This window comes from Mirounga leonina, unplaced genomic scaffold (genome assembly GCF_011800145.1).
Source record: "Mirounga leonina isolate KUSES-001 unplaced genomic scaffold, KU_Mleo_1.0 Mir_94, whole genome shotgun sequence".
Lineage (NCBI taxonomy): Eukaryota > Metazoa > Chordata > Mammalia > Carnivora > Phocidae > Mirounga > Mirounga leonina.
The window spans coordinates 29,591,016-29,607,696 of NW_023270855.1; the positions used below are offsets into that span (position 1 = coordinate 29,591,016).

The window sequence follows — 16,681 nt, forward strand, 5'->3', positions numbered from 1 at the left end:
ATTATCCTACCTTTGCTTTTAAGAGGTTTTAAAAATCCTAAGAATGAAATTTAGAGTTATAACCCTGTCACTATGAAGAAAGCAAAGCTTCCCTTAGAAATCAATATGGCAGGAAGGAAAACAGAGTTAAAGCTTGAGTACTCATCAAGCCAGGGGAATAAAGGCAACACAAAAGCCTTCCACAGGACTTTAAGAAATTAAAACTTGGGACGTGAATGAGAAAATAAAGTCGGAAAAAATGTAGTCTGAAGAAATGAGTGAGATGAGTGCAAGAGTGTTTCCTGTGACAACCAGCGGGAGGCAGTGTTAAGCAGAATTCGAAGATCAATCTGGATCTGACTGCAGCCAGGGCCAGTTTCCTGGCTTCACTCTGTGTAGTTGCGGAGAGTCCTGCACTTTGATGGGTCTCCTCAGAAGAGTCCTGCACTTAGTTTAATGCTGTATTGTTGCCATCTGTACATTATTTTTTCACTGAGGTATAGCTGACATACAATATTAGTTTCAGGTATATAACCTAGTGATTTAACAAGTATACACGTTATGAAATATTCATCAAGGTAAGTGTAGCGACCAAAGTTATTACAGTATTATTAACTATATTCCCTATGCTGTACTTTTCATCCCTGTGATTTACTTATAACTGGAAGTTTGTACCTACTAATCCCCTTACTGGTTTTGCCCATCTTCCCACTGCCCTCTGACAACCACCAGTTTGCTCTGTGTATTGAGTCTATTCTATTTTTGTTTTTTAGGTTCCACACAGATGTAAAACTATGTGGTATTTGTCTTTTTTTTTTTTTTTAAGATTTTTATTTATTTGACAGAGACACAGTGAGAGAGGAACACAAGTGGGGGAGTGGGAGTGGGAGAAGCAGGCTTCCCGCTGAGCAGGGAGCCCGATGTGGGGCTTGATCCCATGACCCTGAGATCATGACCTCAGCTGACGGCAGACGCTTAACGACTGACCCACCCAGGTGTCCCTATGTGGTATTTGTCTTTATAGGACTTATTTCACTTAGCCTAATACTCTCTAGTTCCACCCATGTTGTTTTAAATGGTGAGAGTTCCTTCATTTTTATGGCTGAGTAATATCCCACTGTATGTATATACTACGTCTTCTTTATCCACTCATCTGTTTATGGACACTTAAGGTTTCTTCCATATTGTGGCTATTGTAAATAATGCTGCAATAAACCTAGGGGTGCGTGCATCTTTTTCAATCAGTGCTTTTGTTTTCTTCTGATACATACCCAGAAATGGAATTCCAGGATCACATGGTATTCCTATTTTTACTTTTCTGAGGAACCGCTGTATGGTTTTATACAGTGGCTTCACCAATTTATATTCTCACAAACAGTGCACAAGGGTTCCCTTTTCTTTACATCCTCGCCAACACTTGTTACTTCCCCTTTTTGTATTAGCCATTCTGACTGGTGCGAGGTGACATATCACTGTGATTTTGATTTGCTTCTCCCTGATGATTAGTGGTACTGAGCACCTTTTCATATGTCTGTTGGTCATCTTTGGATATTTTCTTTGGACAAAGGTTGATTCAGGTCCTCTGCCCACTTTTAATCAGGTTTTTTTTTTTTGTCTTTAAATTTTAAGTTTTACGAGTTCTTCATATATTTTGCATATTAGCTCCATATCAGATATATCATTTGCCAATGTCTTCTCCCATTCAGTAGGCTGCACTTTGTTTTGTTGGTTTCCTTGACTATGCAAAAGCTTTGTAGTTTGATGTTGTCTCAACTGTTTATTTGTGCTTTTGTTTCCTTTGCCTGAGGAGACAGATCCAGAAAAATAATGCTAAGGCTGATGTCCAAGAGATCACTGCTAGTATTTTCTTTAATGGTTTCAGGTCTCACATTTAGGTCTTTAATCCATTTTGAGTTTATTTTTGTGTATGGTGTAAGAAAGTGGTCCCATTTTTTTGGTTTTTTAACTTTTTGTTTTGCTTGTAGCTATCTAGTTTTCCCAGTACCACTTACTGAAAAGACTGTCTTTTTCCCTTTGTATATTATTGCCTTCTTTGTTGTAGATTACTTGATCATATAAGCGTGGGTTTATTTCTGGGCTCTTTATTCTGCTCCATTGATCCAGGTTGTTTTTGTGTGAGTACCATCATACTGTTTTGATTATTACAGCTTTGTAGTATAGTTTGCAATCAGGGACCTCCAGCTTTGTTCTTCTTTCTCAAAATTGCTTTTGCTGTTAGTGGTCTTTCGTAGTTCCATGCAAATTTTAGGGTTATTTATTCTAGTTCTGGTAAGAATTTCATTGAATCTATAGGTTATTTTGGGTAGTATGGACATTTTAATAATAACTTAAAATAAGAATGATATATCTTTCCATTTGTGTCATCTTCAGTCTTTTTCATCAGCATCTTAAAGTTTTCAGAGTATAGGTCTTTCATCTTCTTGGTTAGGTTTATGCCTAGTTATTCTGTTCTTTTTGATGTAATTATAAATGGGATTGTGTTCTTGTTTTCGGCCACTTGTTGTATAGAAATGCAACAGATTTCTGTATATTGATTTTGTATCCAGCAACTTTACTAAATTCATTCATTCTATGTGTAGTACTATCTGCAAATAGTGACAGTTTTACCTCTTCCTTACCAATTTGTATGCCTTTTTATTATATTTTCTTGTCTGATTATTGTGGCTAAGACTGTAGGTACTTTGTTGAATAAAAATGGTGACAGTGGACATCCTTTTCTTGTTCCTAATCTTAGAGGAAAAGTTTTTAGCTTATCATCATTGAGTATAATATTAGCTGTGTTTGTCATATATGGCCTTTATTATATGTAGGTATGTTCCCTGTAAACTCCCTCTGTTGAGAGTTTTTATCATCAAGAGTAGACGTTGAATTTTGTCAAATACTTTTTCTGAATCTATTGCCATAATCATAATTTTTATCCTTCATTTTGTTAATGTGGTATATCATGTGATTGATTTGTGGATATCAAACCATCCTTGCCATCCTCAGAATAAATCCCATCTGATCCTGGAGATCAGAACTGAGTTTAGTTTGCTAATATTTTGTTAAAGATTTTTGCATCTATGTTTGTCAGAGATATTGCCTGTCATTTTCTCTTTTTTTGTAGTATCTTTGGTTTTGGTAGCAGGGTAATGGTGGCCTCTTAGAATAAATTCCTTCCTCTTCTGTTTTGCTTTTGGAATAGTTTGAGAAGGATAGGTATTAACTCTATTTTAAATGTTTGGTAGAGGGGCACCTAGGTGGCTCAGTCAGCTAAGTATCCGACTCCTGATTTTGGCTAAGGTCATGATCTCAGGGTCGTGGGATCAAGTTCATTGTTGGGCTTCATGCTCAGTGTGGAGTCTGCTTGTCCCTCTCCCTCTGCTCCTCCCCCCACTTGTTCTTTCTCTCTCTCTCTCTCTCACAAAGAAATAAAATCTTTAAAAATATGTTTGGTAGAGTTCTGTGAAGCCATCTGGTCCTGGACTTTGTTTGTTAGGAGGTTTTCATTACAGATTCAATTTTGTTACTAGTAATTGGTTTGTTCAGATTTTCTACACCTACTTCAGCCTTGGAAGTTTTTTCTAAGAATTTTTCTAGGTCTTCTAGGTTTGTCTCATTTGCTAGCTTATAATTTTTAATAGTAGTCTACTATAATCCTTTGTATTTCTTTGGTGTTGGTTATAACTTCTCTTTCATTTCTGATGTTATTTTAGTCTGCTTTCTTTCTTGAGGAGTCTGGTTAAAAGTTTCTCAGTCTTGCCTATCTTTTCAAAGAACCAGGTCTTTGTTTCATTGATCTTTTCTATAGTTTCTTAAGTCTCCATTTATTTCCACTCTGATCTTTATTATTTCCTTCCTTCACTAAATTTTGGCTTTGTTCTTTTCCTAGTTCCTTTAGATTACTAAGGTTAGATCGAGATTTTTTTGTGTTTCTTGAGGTAGGCCTGTATTGCTATAAATTTTCTTTTAAAAACTGCTTTTGCTGGATCTCAAAAGATTTTTTTAAAGATTTTATTTATTTGAGAGGCAGAAAGAGAGAGAGAGAGAACACGAGCGGGGTGAGGGGCAGATGGAGAGGCAGACTCCCTGCTGAGCAGGGAACCTGGTGCAGGGCTTGATCCCAGGACCCTGGGATCATGACCTGAGCAGAAGGCAGACGTTTAACTGATTGAGCCACCCAGGTGCCCCATCTCAAAAGATTTTGAACCTCAAAGATTTTGTGTTCCCATTTTAATTTCCTCCAGGTATTTTTTTATTTCCTCTTTGATTTCTTAACTCATCCTCCATATGTTTGTATTTTTTCCAGTTTTTTTCTTATAATTTAGTTTCACACTGTTGTGGTCAGAAAAAATGTTTGATGTGATTTCAGTCTTTTTAAACCTATGGAGACTTGTTTTATGCCTAATATGTGATCTATCCTGTAGAATATTCCATATGCACTTGAAAAGAATGTGTATTCTGCTGTTCAAGATGGAATGTTCTGTATGTATCTGTTAAATCCATCTGGTCTAATGTGTTGTTCAAAGCCAATGTTTCTTTATGAATTTTCTGTCTGGATGACCTATTTTATTACTGTTAGTTTCCCCCTCTATGTTAATATATTTTTTTTGTCAATATTTTTATATATTTAGGTGCTCCTATGTTGGGTGCATAGATACTTATAATTGTATATCCTCTTGTTGGATTGATCCTTCTTATTTTTTAAAATTTTATTTGAGAGAGCAAGCACAAGCAGGGGTGGGGGCAGAGGGAGAAGCAGACTCCTCACTGAGCAGGGAGCCCGATGCAGGGCTCCATCCCAGGACCCTGAGATCATGACCTGAACTGAAGGCAGACACTTAACTGACTGAGCCACCCAGGCGCCCTGGATCCTTTTATCATTATGGAAATGTCCTTGTCTCATTACATTTTGTTTTAAAGTCTATTTTGTCTGATATAAATACTGCTACCCCAGCTTGTTTTGTTTCCATTTGCATGGAATATCTTTTTCCATCCCCTCAACTTCCAGTCTGTATGTGTTTGGGGCTGAAGGGAGTCTCTTACAGGCAGCATCTGGACAGGGTTTTTGTTTTTTAAAATCCATTCAGTCACCCTATGTCTTTTGATTGAACATTTAATACTTAAAATAATTATTGAGAGATATGTACTTACTGCCATTTTGTTCATTGTTTTCTGGTTATTTTTATAGTTCTTCTATGTTCCTTCTTCTCTTGCTCTTTTCCCTGTGACTTTCTTTAGTGTTTTGATTCCTTTCTCTTTATTTTTAATGTATCCATCACAGGTTTTGGGTTTATGATTTCTATAAGGTTCATATATAACATCCTAAGTATATAGCAGTCTATTTTAAGTTGGTGGTTGCTTAAGTTCAAACACATTCTAAAAGCTACACATTTTATGTGTATGATGCTGTATTGTACATCTTTTTGTGAATCCCTTAATTCTTTAGATATTAGTTTCACCTTTTAACCTTTATACTAGCTTTACGATTGATTCTACCTTTACTGTGTATTTGCTTTTGCCAGTAAAATTTTTTTCTTTCATAATTTTCTTCTACTTACAGCCTTTCCTTTTTCACTTAAAGGGTCATCTTTAGCATTTCTTCTAAAGCTGGATCAGTGGTGATGAACTCTTGATTTTTGTTTGGTAAACTATCTCTTCAATTCTGAATGTTAACTGGGTATAGTATTCTTGGTTGTGGTTTTTTTTTCCTTTCTACACTTTGAATATATCATGCCACTCCCTTCTGGACTGTAGGTTTCTGCTGAAAAATCAGCTGATAGCCTTATGGCGCTTCCCTTCTAAATAACTAGTGCTTTTCTCTTATTACTTTGAATTCTTCATCTGGAAATTCTTAATTTTTGAACAAGAGTTCCTGCATTTTCATTTTACATGGGACCCCACAAATTATGGTAGCTGGTCCTGGCTGACACTATTTGTGTACACAGGCCCTATTAGCTTCACACTGCCACACATGTTAAGGGATCCTAAAATTATCTTCCTAGTGCAGTAATGTTGAGGTTCAAATGAAAAACAGAATTAGTTATATTTGTGGGTATCTTTGCAGCAGTTGACAGAGAAAGCGGTCCATACAGTTCTGCATCTCCTATGGCTTATCTCAGGATCAAATGAAAATAAAAGGTTATTGGTGATCCTCAAAGAGCTTTTGCTTATTTGGGCTATATCTATTGATATTTACTGTATCAAAAATTGGAACTGAGAAAATGTTAAACACAAAACCATGCAAGCACACATTATGGTAGCCATCAGAGTGAGAATGAACAAGGCAAATGGTATCTTTGCATTATTATGAAAATAGTTTTGACCTTTTAATGGCCTCCTTCCCAACCTGCAGTACTCACATCATACTTTGTTAATGGAATTAGCCTCCTAGGAGCTCTAACAGGATGATAGATATACCTCCGCAGTGAATAATATTAAATATTTGCACAAGAAACTGTTCTTCTGTGAGTGAACGTCTACTCTGTAGTCTCATGAGACTGTAAAGACCGTGCTTATGTTCCAAGAATGTAAGCTCTGCTTAAAAAATCCGACAGTAATGCTGATAGATGAGTCTCTGAACAGAATGGTCTCGAATACAGGATGCTGTGAATAAAACTGTTTGCCTTTAAGCTGTGCTTGCCTTCAAATAGAATCAGTTTACTTTTGGGTGTGGAATTTTATCCTCAGATCATTTATCTAGTAACTTTATCCATCTGGCACACAGCTGAGAGCCCTGAGAGTAGGTGTTAAGAGATCTCTGTGTAGACCCGATAAATATCAAGTTTGTCCACTCAAAGTTCAACTCTTAAAGTGCAAGCAGCGAGGCTTTCTCTTCCGACCTGCTCACTTCTAGTTTTGATAGAGCTTAAACATTCGTAAGGAGGCAAGATAACGAGAAACAAAATGCAAGGCACAAGGCTCTCTGGGGAAAGTTCATATTAAGGATACTGTACATATCCTTAATTTGTAGGTCAGTTTGCAGCACGGTACCCATTCTGTGCCAGGCATTGAGCTTCACCCAGTGGAGACTGGGACAAATGAGTTACCTCTGCTGGTCTCAACAAGGTGGGGGTGACAATGCTGTGAACAAGCAGTTGCAACAGGATGTGCTACCCAAGAACACTGGTAAGAATGTGATGTTTGTTAGTGATTTTAAATGATTACCTCTTCAAAGAGAGTGACTTTTAAAGTGTCTGTTGACTGAAAGAGCCCTCAAGGGAAATAGTATCTGCAGAGGCAAGGTGGCCTGCAGGAAGTCAGTGGAGGATTGCTTCAACCAGATCGTAAAGGAATTTGAAAAGTGTACTGAGAGAATGGGTGACATCAAGAAGACTCGTGGAGTCTTCCTTCCAGTGAGATGTGGAGGTGAGGGGGCATACCAAAAGGACTCTGGCACGTTTCTGGTTTGCCCAACTCTGGGGCTGGGGACAGGCGGGGAAGATGATGAGTTTGTTTTTAGACATGCTACACTTGAGGTGTTTGTGGGCCACCAGGAAGGGATATTTACAGGTACAAAAAGTAGGTAGGATGGAAACTGAAAGCTAAGTGGTGTTCAGAACATTGCACTACCATGAGCAGCTGTTTAATATGCTTGGGTAATGTGGAAAAATAACTTCTACAGAATTGCTTATCTCCTGAAGAGTGGATAAAGGAAGGAACATGTTTCTTCAGTGGCTTTTAGTCCGGCTCACTTACATGATTTGTGCTGATCTAGTTCAGAGTTAATTTGCTCTTTTCTTATGCAGGCCTAAGAACAAGCTATATTTGATTAATTTCAGAGGTCATATATGTGGAATAAAATAAAAATCATTCAATAAGACAATATACCCCCAAACTGAATACAGACAAATGAATCAGATAGTTCTTTTTAAATGGTTTAACAAGTTGCTAGTTTTTTCTTTCCCACATCCCTTACCATGAAATATAAGTTTAGCTGCATTGAGCACAAAATCATAACAACATCAGTCACAGAACTGGGCAGCAGCATTAGAATTCAGTCCCCAGAGGTATTTGGAAAGCTAACACAGATTAGTAGGGGGGAAAACTATAGAAGCAGCCCTAATGTTACACTATAACTGCATACCCCAAATTTCCATAGACCAGGACTAGCTGCCCAGTTAGTTTGATGCTGGCTTCGCTATTTAAACACTGCTGGCAGTTGCCCTGTTTCTAGGCATCTTAGTAATGACTATAATGTTTTCCTCTTTCTTTCCCCCCTAAACTCAATCTAATTAAGAGTTGGACCAACATTTTGAAATAGTCATTGTTTCCTTAAAAAGAACATAAAAATCTTTGGAAGCAGCCATCTTCAAATATGAGGAACCATGATCTGAGGTACTGACCTACGCTGAAAGTCTGTGCTCACTTCATGTTGCAGCATTCGTTTAGAAAAAATGAAAGACTTAACAATAAGCTTTACTCTCAAATTGATTAATAACTATGCTTCCAGAGTAGCTGTTAATTTAATGAATGTAATGGGTACACACTGAGAATTTGCTGACCAAAGGAGCTACCTTGGAAGTAAAACAGAAATGAGGATAGAGGGGCACTTGAGTGGCTCAGTCAGTTGAGCATCCAACTCTTGGTTTTGGCTCAGGTCATGGTCTCAGGGTCTCAGAATCCAGCCCCACTTGGGTTCCATGTTCAGCGGGGAGTCTGCTTCTCTCCCGCTGCCCCCACTCTCTAATTTTTTTTCTTGTTTTTAAAGAAATGAGGATCTATAATTGGTGCCATATTAGCTAAAAGCTTGTGAGAGTCTGATCTACAGGTCAATCTCAGCCATGAAGTTTGACTCCAAATATTCACATACTATAAGGTTTATCTATCAACCTTTCCCTCTGACTAAAGGGGAAAGTGTCTGGGTTTGAATACCATGTGGATGCCTCGAAGCTCTGACACCAGGAGCAAATTATTTGTTCTCCTTGAGAGTCATATTCTTTAAACTTCCAAAACACATTGTAAACTCTAAATTTATCATTAATAGTAACTTTCTCACTCCTAATCAACTAAACCATATTTAAAAAATTTTCTTCTCTAATAAGTGTTTGTAGGGATATAAAAATAAATATTTAATTATTAACTATTTACATTTTCTGTTTAGTGTTTTTGAAACATAAATCCTCAGGAAGCTTGCAAGTCTACTTTTGTAGGCTGGTATAGTGCTTTGACCTTCTAGAACATACACTCCAGGAATATCTGAAGTCTGGGAAGGGCCTGACACATTAAAATGCAAACAGATTTACAACAGGCCCTTGTACACACTGGTAACACAGAATGGTCATGATCTTCCCTTTCCACTCCCAAAGCAATTCAACAAGAAAAATGTTTGAATTTTAAAATTAAGAAATACATACTCATCATGAACAATGGTGGGGCCATCCCTTGTTAAGGCCTCTTCCTTGATGACATTGATAAGTTCGAAAGTACTGCTGATGGGAGCATCTGGGTTAGGCCATTTGGGACACTGGAAGTGCCGAACCTCTAGGACGTAGTCATCCTATAACCAATACAACAAGTCATAGCCCATCTGTTATTTCCTGACACCTATAATCTGGGGACTAGAACTTGCTCCTGAGAAAATATGTATTAGAGATAATTGACAAATGCCAAATACTAGGGAGGACTGACTTCCTGCCCTTAAAAAACGACCAGGTCATGATAGTAGAATCCTATTTTGTTCTGGGGACAATAAAATTTTAAGTGACAATAAATTATAAGAGACTTTATATCCTATTCTATCTTATCTATACATTTAAAGGAAAAGAAGACCAAGGGTTAGATCATCATTTAAGTTATTAATATAAGATAGCTCTTCTTTCTCCCCACCCCATAATAAGTTATTACATATCAAAATGTCATTTACTAAAAAAAAAAAGCCTTACTATTATCATCTGTAACACATTGCAAGGTTTACATTTCTGGGGGGCAAAGAGACTGTTGAACTCTAGTATATTGTTTTCATAATTAGGTCAACAGACCTATTTGTATGCATGCTCAGAGGAACTGTTACATTTCATCTACCCAGCTGGAAAAAGCAAATATTTGAAGGAAGTGTACATATTTAAAATTAAGTCATACTCAAATGCCTGAGCCTGTCTTGAGGGTGGCAAGTGACTTTATTATTACTTAAAGACGATGCAGGGCCCAAGTATGTCTGTTGGAGGTTTAAGTTACCTGTGTAGCTTCAAGGATAAAGTCATGGATGATAATTTGTTCTTCATTAGAGAGACACAGTCTGTCTTTGCTGATAAGGGTGACGGTAAAGGCCTCACAGTTCATGGATTCTTCTCGACTCGGCCAGTATACAAACTCATCTTCTGCCTATGGGAACCCCCCCAAAGAAAAAATTCCTCTGCAGTGCTGTCAAACATTTGTTTTTGAATTTTCTTGCAAATTGACGTATAATGTTTGCCATCTCCTGTACCTCCCGAGTCACCATTTCATCATGCCCAGTTCACCAAGTTCAGTGTGATTGTAAAATATACTCGATAATAACCATTTCCTAGCACTTCCCGCCTAGGGCACTGTAACAACCAAAAATGCTCCCTCTAGAGGTGATATATTAAAATTAATCGACCTAGATCCTGGTTGGGTTTTTTTTTTTTGGTTTATAAGTTTTGTTTTGTTTTGTTTTGTTTTACTGTGATACATTATAGAAAATTTCTCACCTGGAGTTAGTATATTATTTCACAACTGCTTAAGCAACTAAGACATCCTAGTTTTTACTTCCTATGGATTATGTAAACAGTTCTACAGTTGATTAGCATTTTGCCAAGGAATTTCATCAACATTATCTTACTTAGTTTTTACGATATACTAGTGAGGTAAGGGATTTTTATCATCTGTCTTTACAGAGGAGGACATCAAGACTCAGGGAAGTCCTTAAGTTGTCTCAAGTCACACTGCTACTAAATGGTAAGCAACAGAACCTGTCTGGGAAGAGGTCATGCATAAATAAGCTTATGTTGGCATGAAGTACAAAGTGCTCTTTCAAAGACCAGTTAATCTATCCATGTTAGGCTTCAAATGGAGATTAACATAGAAAAAGTCTTTCAGCCTTGAATCAGGCAAACTTTAAATGTTCATCTATTTTAGGATTAAAAATAAATATTCAGGCGTGGTATTTGAATTCCATCCCTGAAAACTGTGGAGGCCTAAGAAAAAGTTAAGGGGTACGTACATATGTTGGAGATTTTGTGAGAAGTACAATGATATCCTAAGATAAGACCCCTGACCCCCATTGCCATGCCTCTCTTTCTCATCAGTTCAAATGGCAAACTCTGCTTTGCCCAGCATTATCTATACTTCTAGGGGCATTTTCCTGAAAATGCTTAGACACTACTAGTGAAGTCAGAAATAATTCTAATGTTCAAAACAAAGAAGGTTTTGTTTAATCTTACATTGTTGCATCAGAAATGAGCCAACAGTCCAATAAGACTTATCACCCTTTCAAGTTTCAATATAGCTTATTGCCAAGTACATTTTTATTTTTAAAGCTCAGCATAAGGGGAAACAGATTAGCAATTGGGTTTAGTCTATACAAAAGAAGTCTGTAACTGTCAGGGGTTTTAATACATTTTGTCCAAGGAAATGGAAGTAAGACCCTTTTAACAGATACTAAAGATGTAAGGTAATAATGGACAGGGCCTATACATTTAATCAATATGCACAGCTTAAGCATAGGATTTAGGATTGGATGTGATCCTGAATAAATTAATCTGGGCCTTAATTTCCATATCTGAAAAGTGGGAATAACAACATTATGTACCTCTAAGAAATTAACATGAATCGTAAATTACCAAATTGGCCTAATAACTGCCAAAGGGATTTTAATAATGGTGGAAGAAAGGCAAAAAACAACAAAAACCTTCTGAATACAGAGCGCAAACTGATCATCTTCAAAGACTATGAAAAATACATGCTGCTGCTTAATTCAGCAGGAACTCCAGTCTCGTGGCTATTTTGCTTACAAATATATTTGTAGATCAAAGGTCCCTGTATTTTTAACAGTGCTTTCTGAGCTAGGAACCAGTGACTTTGGGCTACTCAAAGCATCATGGTCTTGTCAAGTTATAGCAGTGATAAATAATAAAGCAAACAAAGAGAATCTACATTTTCAGGAAAAATGTGCACTAATAAATCTGACTTTTAACTCCGGAGCTGAGAATGGATTCTAGCCAGGTCTCCCTCAGCCCGAGACACTGAGATGACCTGTTCCGGGGCAGGTCAAGGTCCTCACTGTCTGCAGAGCATGTATGGACTCAGGTGGTCTAGCCTACCCACTACAAATGAGCCTGTGTGATAGATGCTTTTGGTGACCATCCTGTGTTAAGTGACAATAACAAAATAACTGACTCATCCAACAAATGAACGTTTTAACAACCCTAAATGCCTCCAATTTCCACATGCCAAACAGAATAGACCCCTATTGCCAGCTAATTTGAAAATTTACACTCCAGTTTTTAGCTTAAGATTCTCAATTTTGTTGCCATTCTATCATACAGAAGCAGTCTTGGTATTCTGAAGCTGGAGCAAAATGCGACAAAGTGAAGAAGTTCCTACTGACTGGGCACACAGTCAAATGCATGTCATCAAGACTAGGGGTTCAATCACATGCTGTTCTTTCTTGATTAAAAAAATTCACTAATCTGATACTCATGGAAGCAACTCCTCATTGTTTTTTGTTTTCATTTTGTGGGCTTACATGTCCTCATAATAACTTCTGACCACCCAACTAATTCTGAAAGTTAAGCTCATCTTGATAGATTTGTTCACCCTTCTTTTACATAATCTCCAGACACAGCAGGGAAGGACTCAAGGGAGGAGAGAAAGAGGCTATGGCTCAGTCAAGGTCTTAAAAGCACCTTTAAAATGGAACAAAATAGCCTTTCTGTATTTCCTTCCCTGTAATGGATCTGCTCTGCCTGTGGAATGGGGGAGAAATAATGATACATCATTAGTACTTTTGATATAAAGTTTTTGGGGTAGGGCTAGGAAACCTTTCTCTGATGTGGGGTGGGACAAATAGCATAGCAAAGGATTAAAAGACAGGTCACGCAGGTTCAAATCCTGCCTGCAATTATTTGTGTATATGCCCTTAGGCAAGTTACTTTCCTCAATTTTCTTAGCTATTAAATGAAATGATAGTAGTAGAGAGGATTAAGCAAGTTAATACATGTAAACACAGTTACATACTCAAATGTTAGCTGCTATTTTGTTTTTTACAAATGACACCTAGCAACTGAGAGGTCAGGTTAAGGTCACATGTTAAAGGAGGTTACTCAAAGGCCCTTTTCCAAAACCTTCTATTCCCCGGCCATGTACAGCATGAGAACATCAAGTAATGGAGCTAACAGGGACAGTAACTGTACCGTAAGAATACAAAAGGAACCCGAGAGAAGTCTAGATGCCCTCCCGAGCACACACACACAGTGGAGGCCTGTGGTAAGGTATCAGAATGATTTATGCTTACGGCCTCACAGGCTCATTAATATATAGCAGATGTGCTTTGCTTACCAAGCTCTGGTTGTCTGGCAGCATGACAATGATCTGTGCATTATGATCCCAAATCATTCGCCAGAAATCTTTCGTAGTATGTGGCAGAGGATGCTGGGTTATAATAAATTCATTGCTCCTATAATAGCCCTTCAGTTAGGGAGACGGAAAATCAGCAGTTACAAACATTTTATTCTGACGTTGGGGTAGTAAAATCCGTTCATGAAATAAGACAGCATTGTTTTGACCTCACTTAAACAATTGAAAAAGGCAGTCTGTACATGTGTTTAATTTTTAGATGTACATGCTAACATGTGTAGATCATCTTATCTCCACATACAATTCCCTTCTCGTTACCCCTGCTGTTTTTACTTAACAGCAATTTCAACATTTATTCAAACATTAGATGGGTGAAATTAACAAGAAAATTAATTCCTTAACACTTTTCTTAAAGGATTTCTGTACCCCTGCTGATTCGGAGTCTTTTGTTAAAGGTCACCAGATACAGAAATCTCTCTAATTTTTATATTACACATCGAAAAATTATTCGAAAAATGAAATCAGCCACATAGGTGGTATCTGCTCTTTAGCACCTTTTAGTTTAATTGAATTTATTTATAATTAACTGTTGAATCTCACCATGATATAAGAAGCATTAATGTAATCTGTTCCTTTCATTCCAGGCAATGGTGCAAGACCCACTCGGGCACGCTCGGCTGTAGTATGGAAAAAAAAAAAACCACCACATTTGCCTTATTACACACACACAGAACCAATAATGCTTTCTGAGATTCACTTGGTGAGTAATCTATTTCCCTGGCTCCCCTTTCATTTTAAAACTCACCTATATTTTTGACTAAGCTAAAGGGTCAGCTAAGGCAGAATGTAAATGGAATTTTGCTGCACATTCCCAGAAGGGTAAAGGCATTACAGGAATAAAATCTTACTGTGAGAGAGGTTTTCACAGCAGATCACAAAGAGAACACTCTGTGCAGAGATGACAGAGGATTTCAGATAATTTTTGGCCCTGGTTTGATATTCTTACAATTATACCAACACACTATACTTTTGCTCTTTTGCCATTCCCTTCCCATTTTTCTCCCCGTAACATGCTTAGAAAACAGTGGCCTTGGTCAGTAGAGTCTCAGAATCTCTCCAGTGATCGCCCATGCTGTATCTACAGCTCACAGGTTCCTCCGCTAGGTCCCGAGTTATTTATACCAAGGTCCCCATCCACCCACAGTACCCTGATCTCAATAGCCAGAAGAATGTAATAATGCATTCCAGTTGTACAGATTAATCAGAGACTCGCGTTTTTCTAGGAGTATTAATGCCATAGTGATAATGGCTTTACTGTTTTTTTTTTTTTTTTAAGTTAAAATGTAAAAGTACCCTAAATCTTGAATTGTGAGGTGAACGGAAGCTAGACTTCATGTCACACTGATGCAGCAATTCGCTGGCATGGACAGCCACCCCTCCTAGTTTGATCAAACTGCCTTAATTTTCCTGGCATAACTATTCCCCTTGGTAGTTGCGGCCTCTCTACGTAATACATAAAATTCGGTGAAAAAATACTCACACACTCAACCAAGTCAAACTGATTTTAAGAGCTTACATGGCACGACGGAAGAGTTTCGGTTCTTTTCTTTGTTACACTCTTTCTGAGCACTAAAGCACTCCACATACTTGGCATTACATTGTGTGACCAGCTGAAAGAAAAGCAACGTTGTAGTTTTCATTAACTAACCTGACTGTGATAATCATTTTGTAATATATGCAAAGCATCAAGTCATTACTCTCTGCACCTTAAATTTACACAATGTTATTTATCAGTTACATCTCAGTCACGCTGGGAAACAACAAAACAAAGTTATAATTGATAGCATTTGCTTGATAATCTGGCAGAAGGCGGCCAATCAGTAATTGGATTACTGAGGAGCAAAAACATTTTTCTATCCTAAAGAATATATTTTTGTGTTTTAGTAGTGGTTACTTCTGTCCCCTTACCATGGTTAGGGGTAAGCTTGTCTTATTTCTACTATCAGGCCCTAGGCTTCTGATAACAGGTTCAGTGTGGGCAGTAAATACTTAATGAGTTCATCTGGATTTTTCTGTTGAAAATGTCACTGCTTTTTGTAATTTGTCTTCCGTAATTTCTCACAGGCACATGAGATTCGGGTGGGTCTACACTAGAAAAGACTGCTTTATAGTCATAGGAGCTAATTATGTTTCTTGAACATAACTTACTAGGTTCTCAGTACGTTTCTGTTGAACTAAACTAACATTGTTCTAAGGCCACTCTAAGTAGCCCAGTAGTTTGGTTATTCTTCCTGTTCTTGTATAGCTTGGTTAAACACTGTGTCAATCCTCGGGTTTGTTTTTTTAGCTTTCGTACTACTGTCCAGGGCCTTGGGTGTAGTTTTCAAGTCTCTGATTCTTGTTTTTTTCCTTCTACTTGTTAGTGCCTACCAAAGAACCAATTACCTGGTTTCCAAGGGAATGAAGAGATTTCTTTTAAAAAATTCGTCAAAATTTGTGGAAACAAATATTGCAGAAACAGAAAAGGCAGAATTTAAGAAATGTTGATAGTTAATTTTTTTTAAGAATTAATTTTAAACATTTAAAATAATTACCTCAAATGGTTTTTCAAATGGCTAGGATGTTTTAAAAGGAGAGCTAGAAATTTAAGATTGTTATGGAATGAAAATTAATTTAGCTTGTTACTTTGCTTGGCAGTCTTATTGATTCAAATGATGGTTTCACAAAGTTTTACCATGAAAAGTACAATTGTACAGATATACCTCATTCTTTCCATCTTGATACAAAATGAGAAATTACATATGGAATAATGCAAAAAAAAATTGAAAAGACTAATGAGACACCAATAAATAAGAAAGTACTTAATAATTGGAGGGACAGCACTTGAAGGTTAGAATAAAGGACTGAGCTTTTAATGATATTAATTATTTTACTGTCCTTATGGTCTTTTTTTTTTAACCTTTCCCTCAGTTAATTCCATATAAACCTTAACTGCCTTTAAACTTCTTCATGCCCTTATCCAAGCAAAAGAAGAATCCTTTGGGAAAAGTTAACTTCTTTCTGGTATTCCTTAGTACCTCTTTTAGTTTCTAAACTATCTGATAGTCTTTCAGATAGCTTATTTGTTGACCTACTGTCCCAAAAATAAATCATTCTTAAGGGTAAG

At 37.2% G+C, this 16,681-nt stretch overlaps 1 protein-coding gene across 3 annotated transcripts in view; it reads right to left on the reverse strand.

Moving 5' to 3' along the window:
- PTPRG (protein tyrosine phosphatase receptor type G) overlaps nucleotides 1–16,681 on the reverse strand; it is a 705,012-nt gene that overhangs the window by 9,788 nt on the left and 678,543 nt on the right. For all 3 annotated transcript variants that reach the window (XM_034996466.1, XM_034996465.1, XM_034996467.1), the window contains 5 exons: nucleotides 15,092–15,185; nucleotides 14,116–14,192; nucleotides 13,498–13,626; nucleotides 10,156–10,302; nucleotides 9,336–9,478 (listed from right to left, as the gene is read on the reverse strand). In XM_034996466.1, the coding sequence (XP_034852357.1) occupies nucleotides 9,336–9,478; nucleotides 10,156–10,302; nucleotides 13,498–13,626; nucleotides 14,116–14,192; nucleotides 15,092–15,185 (590 nt within the window). The remainder of the gene's footprint in view (nucleotides 1–9,335; nucleotides 9,479–10,155; nucleotides 10,303–13,497; nucleotides 13,627–14,115; nucleotides 14,193–15,091; nucleotides 15,186–16,681) is intronic.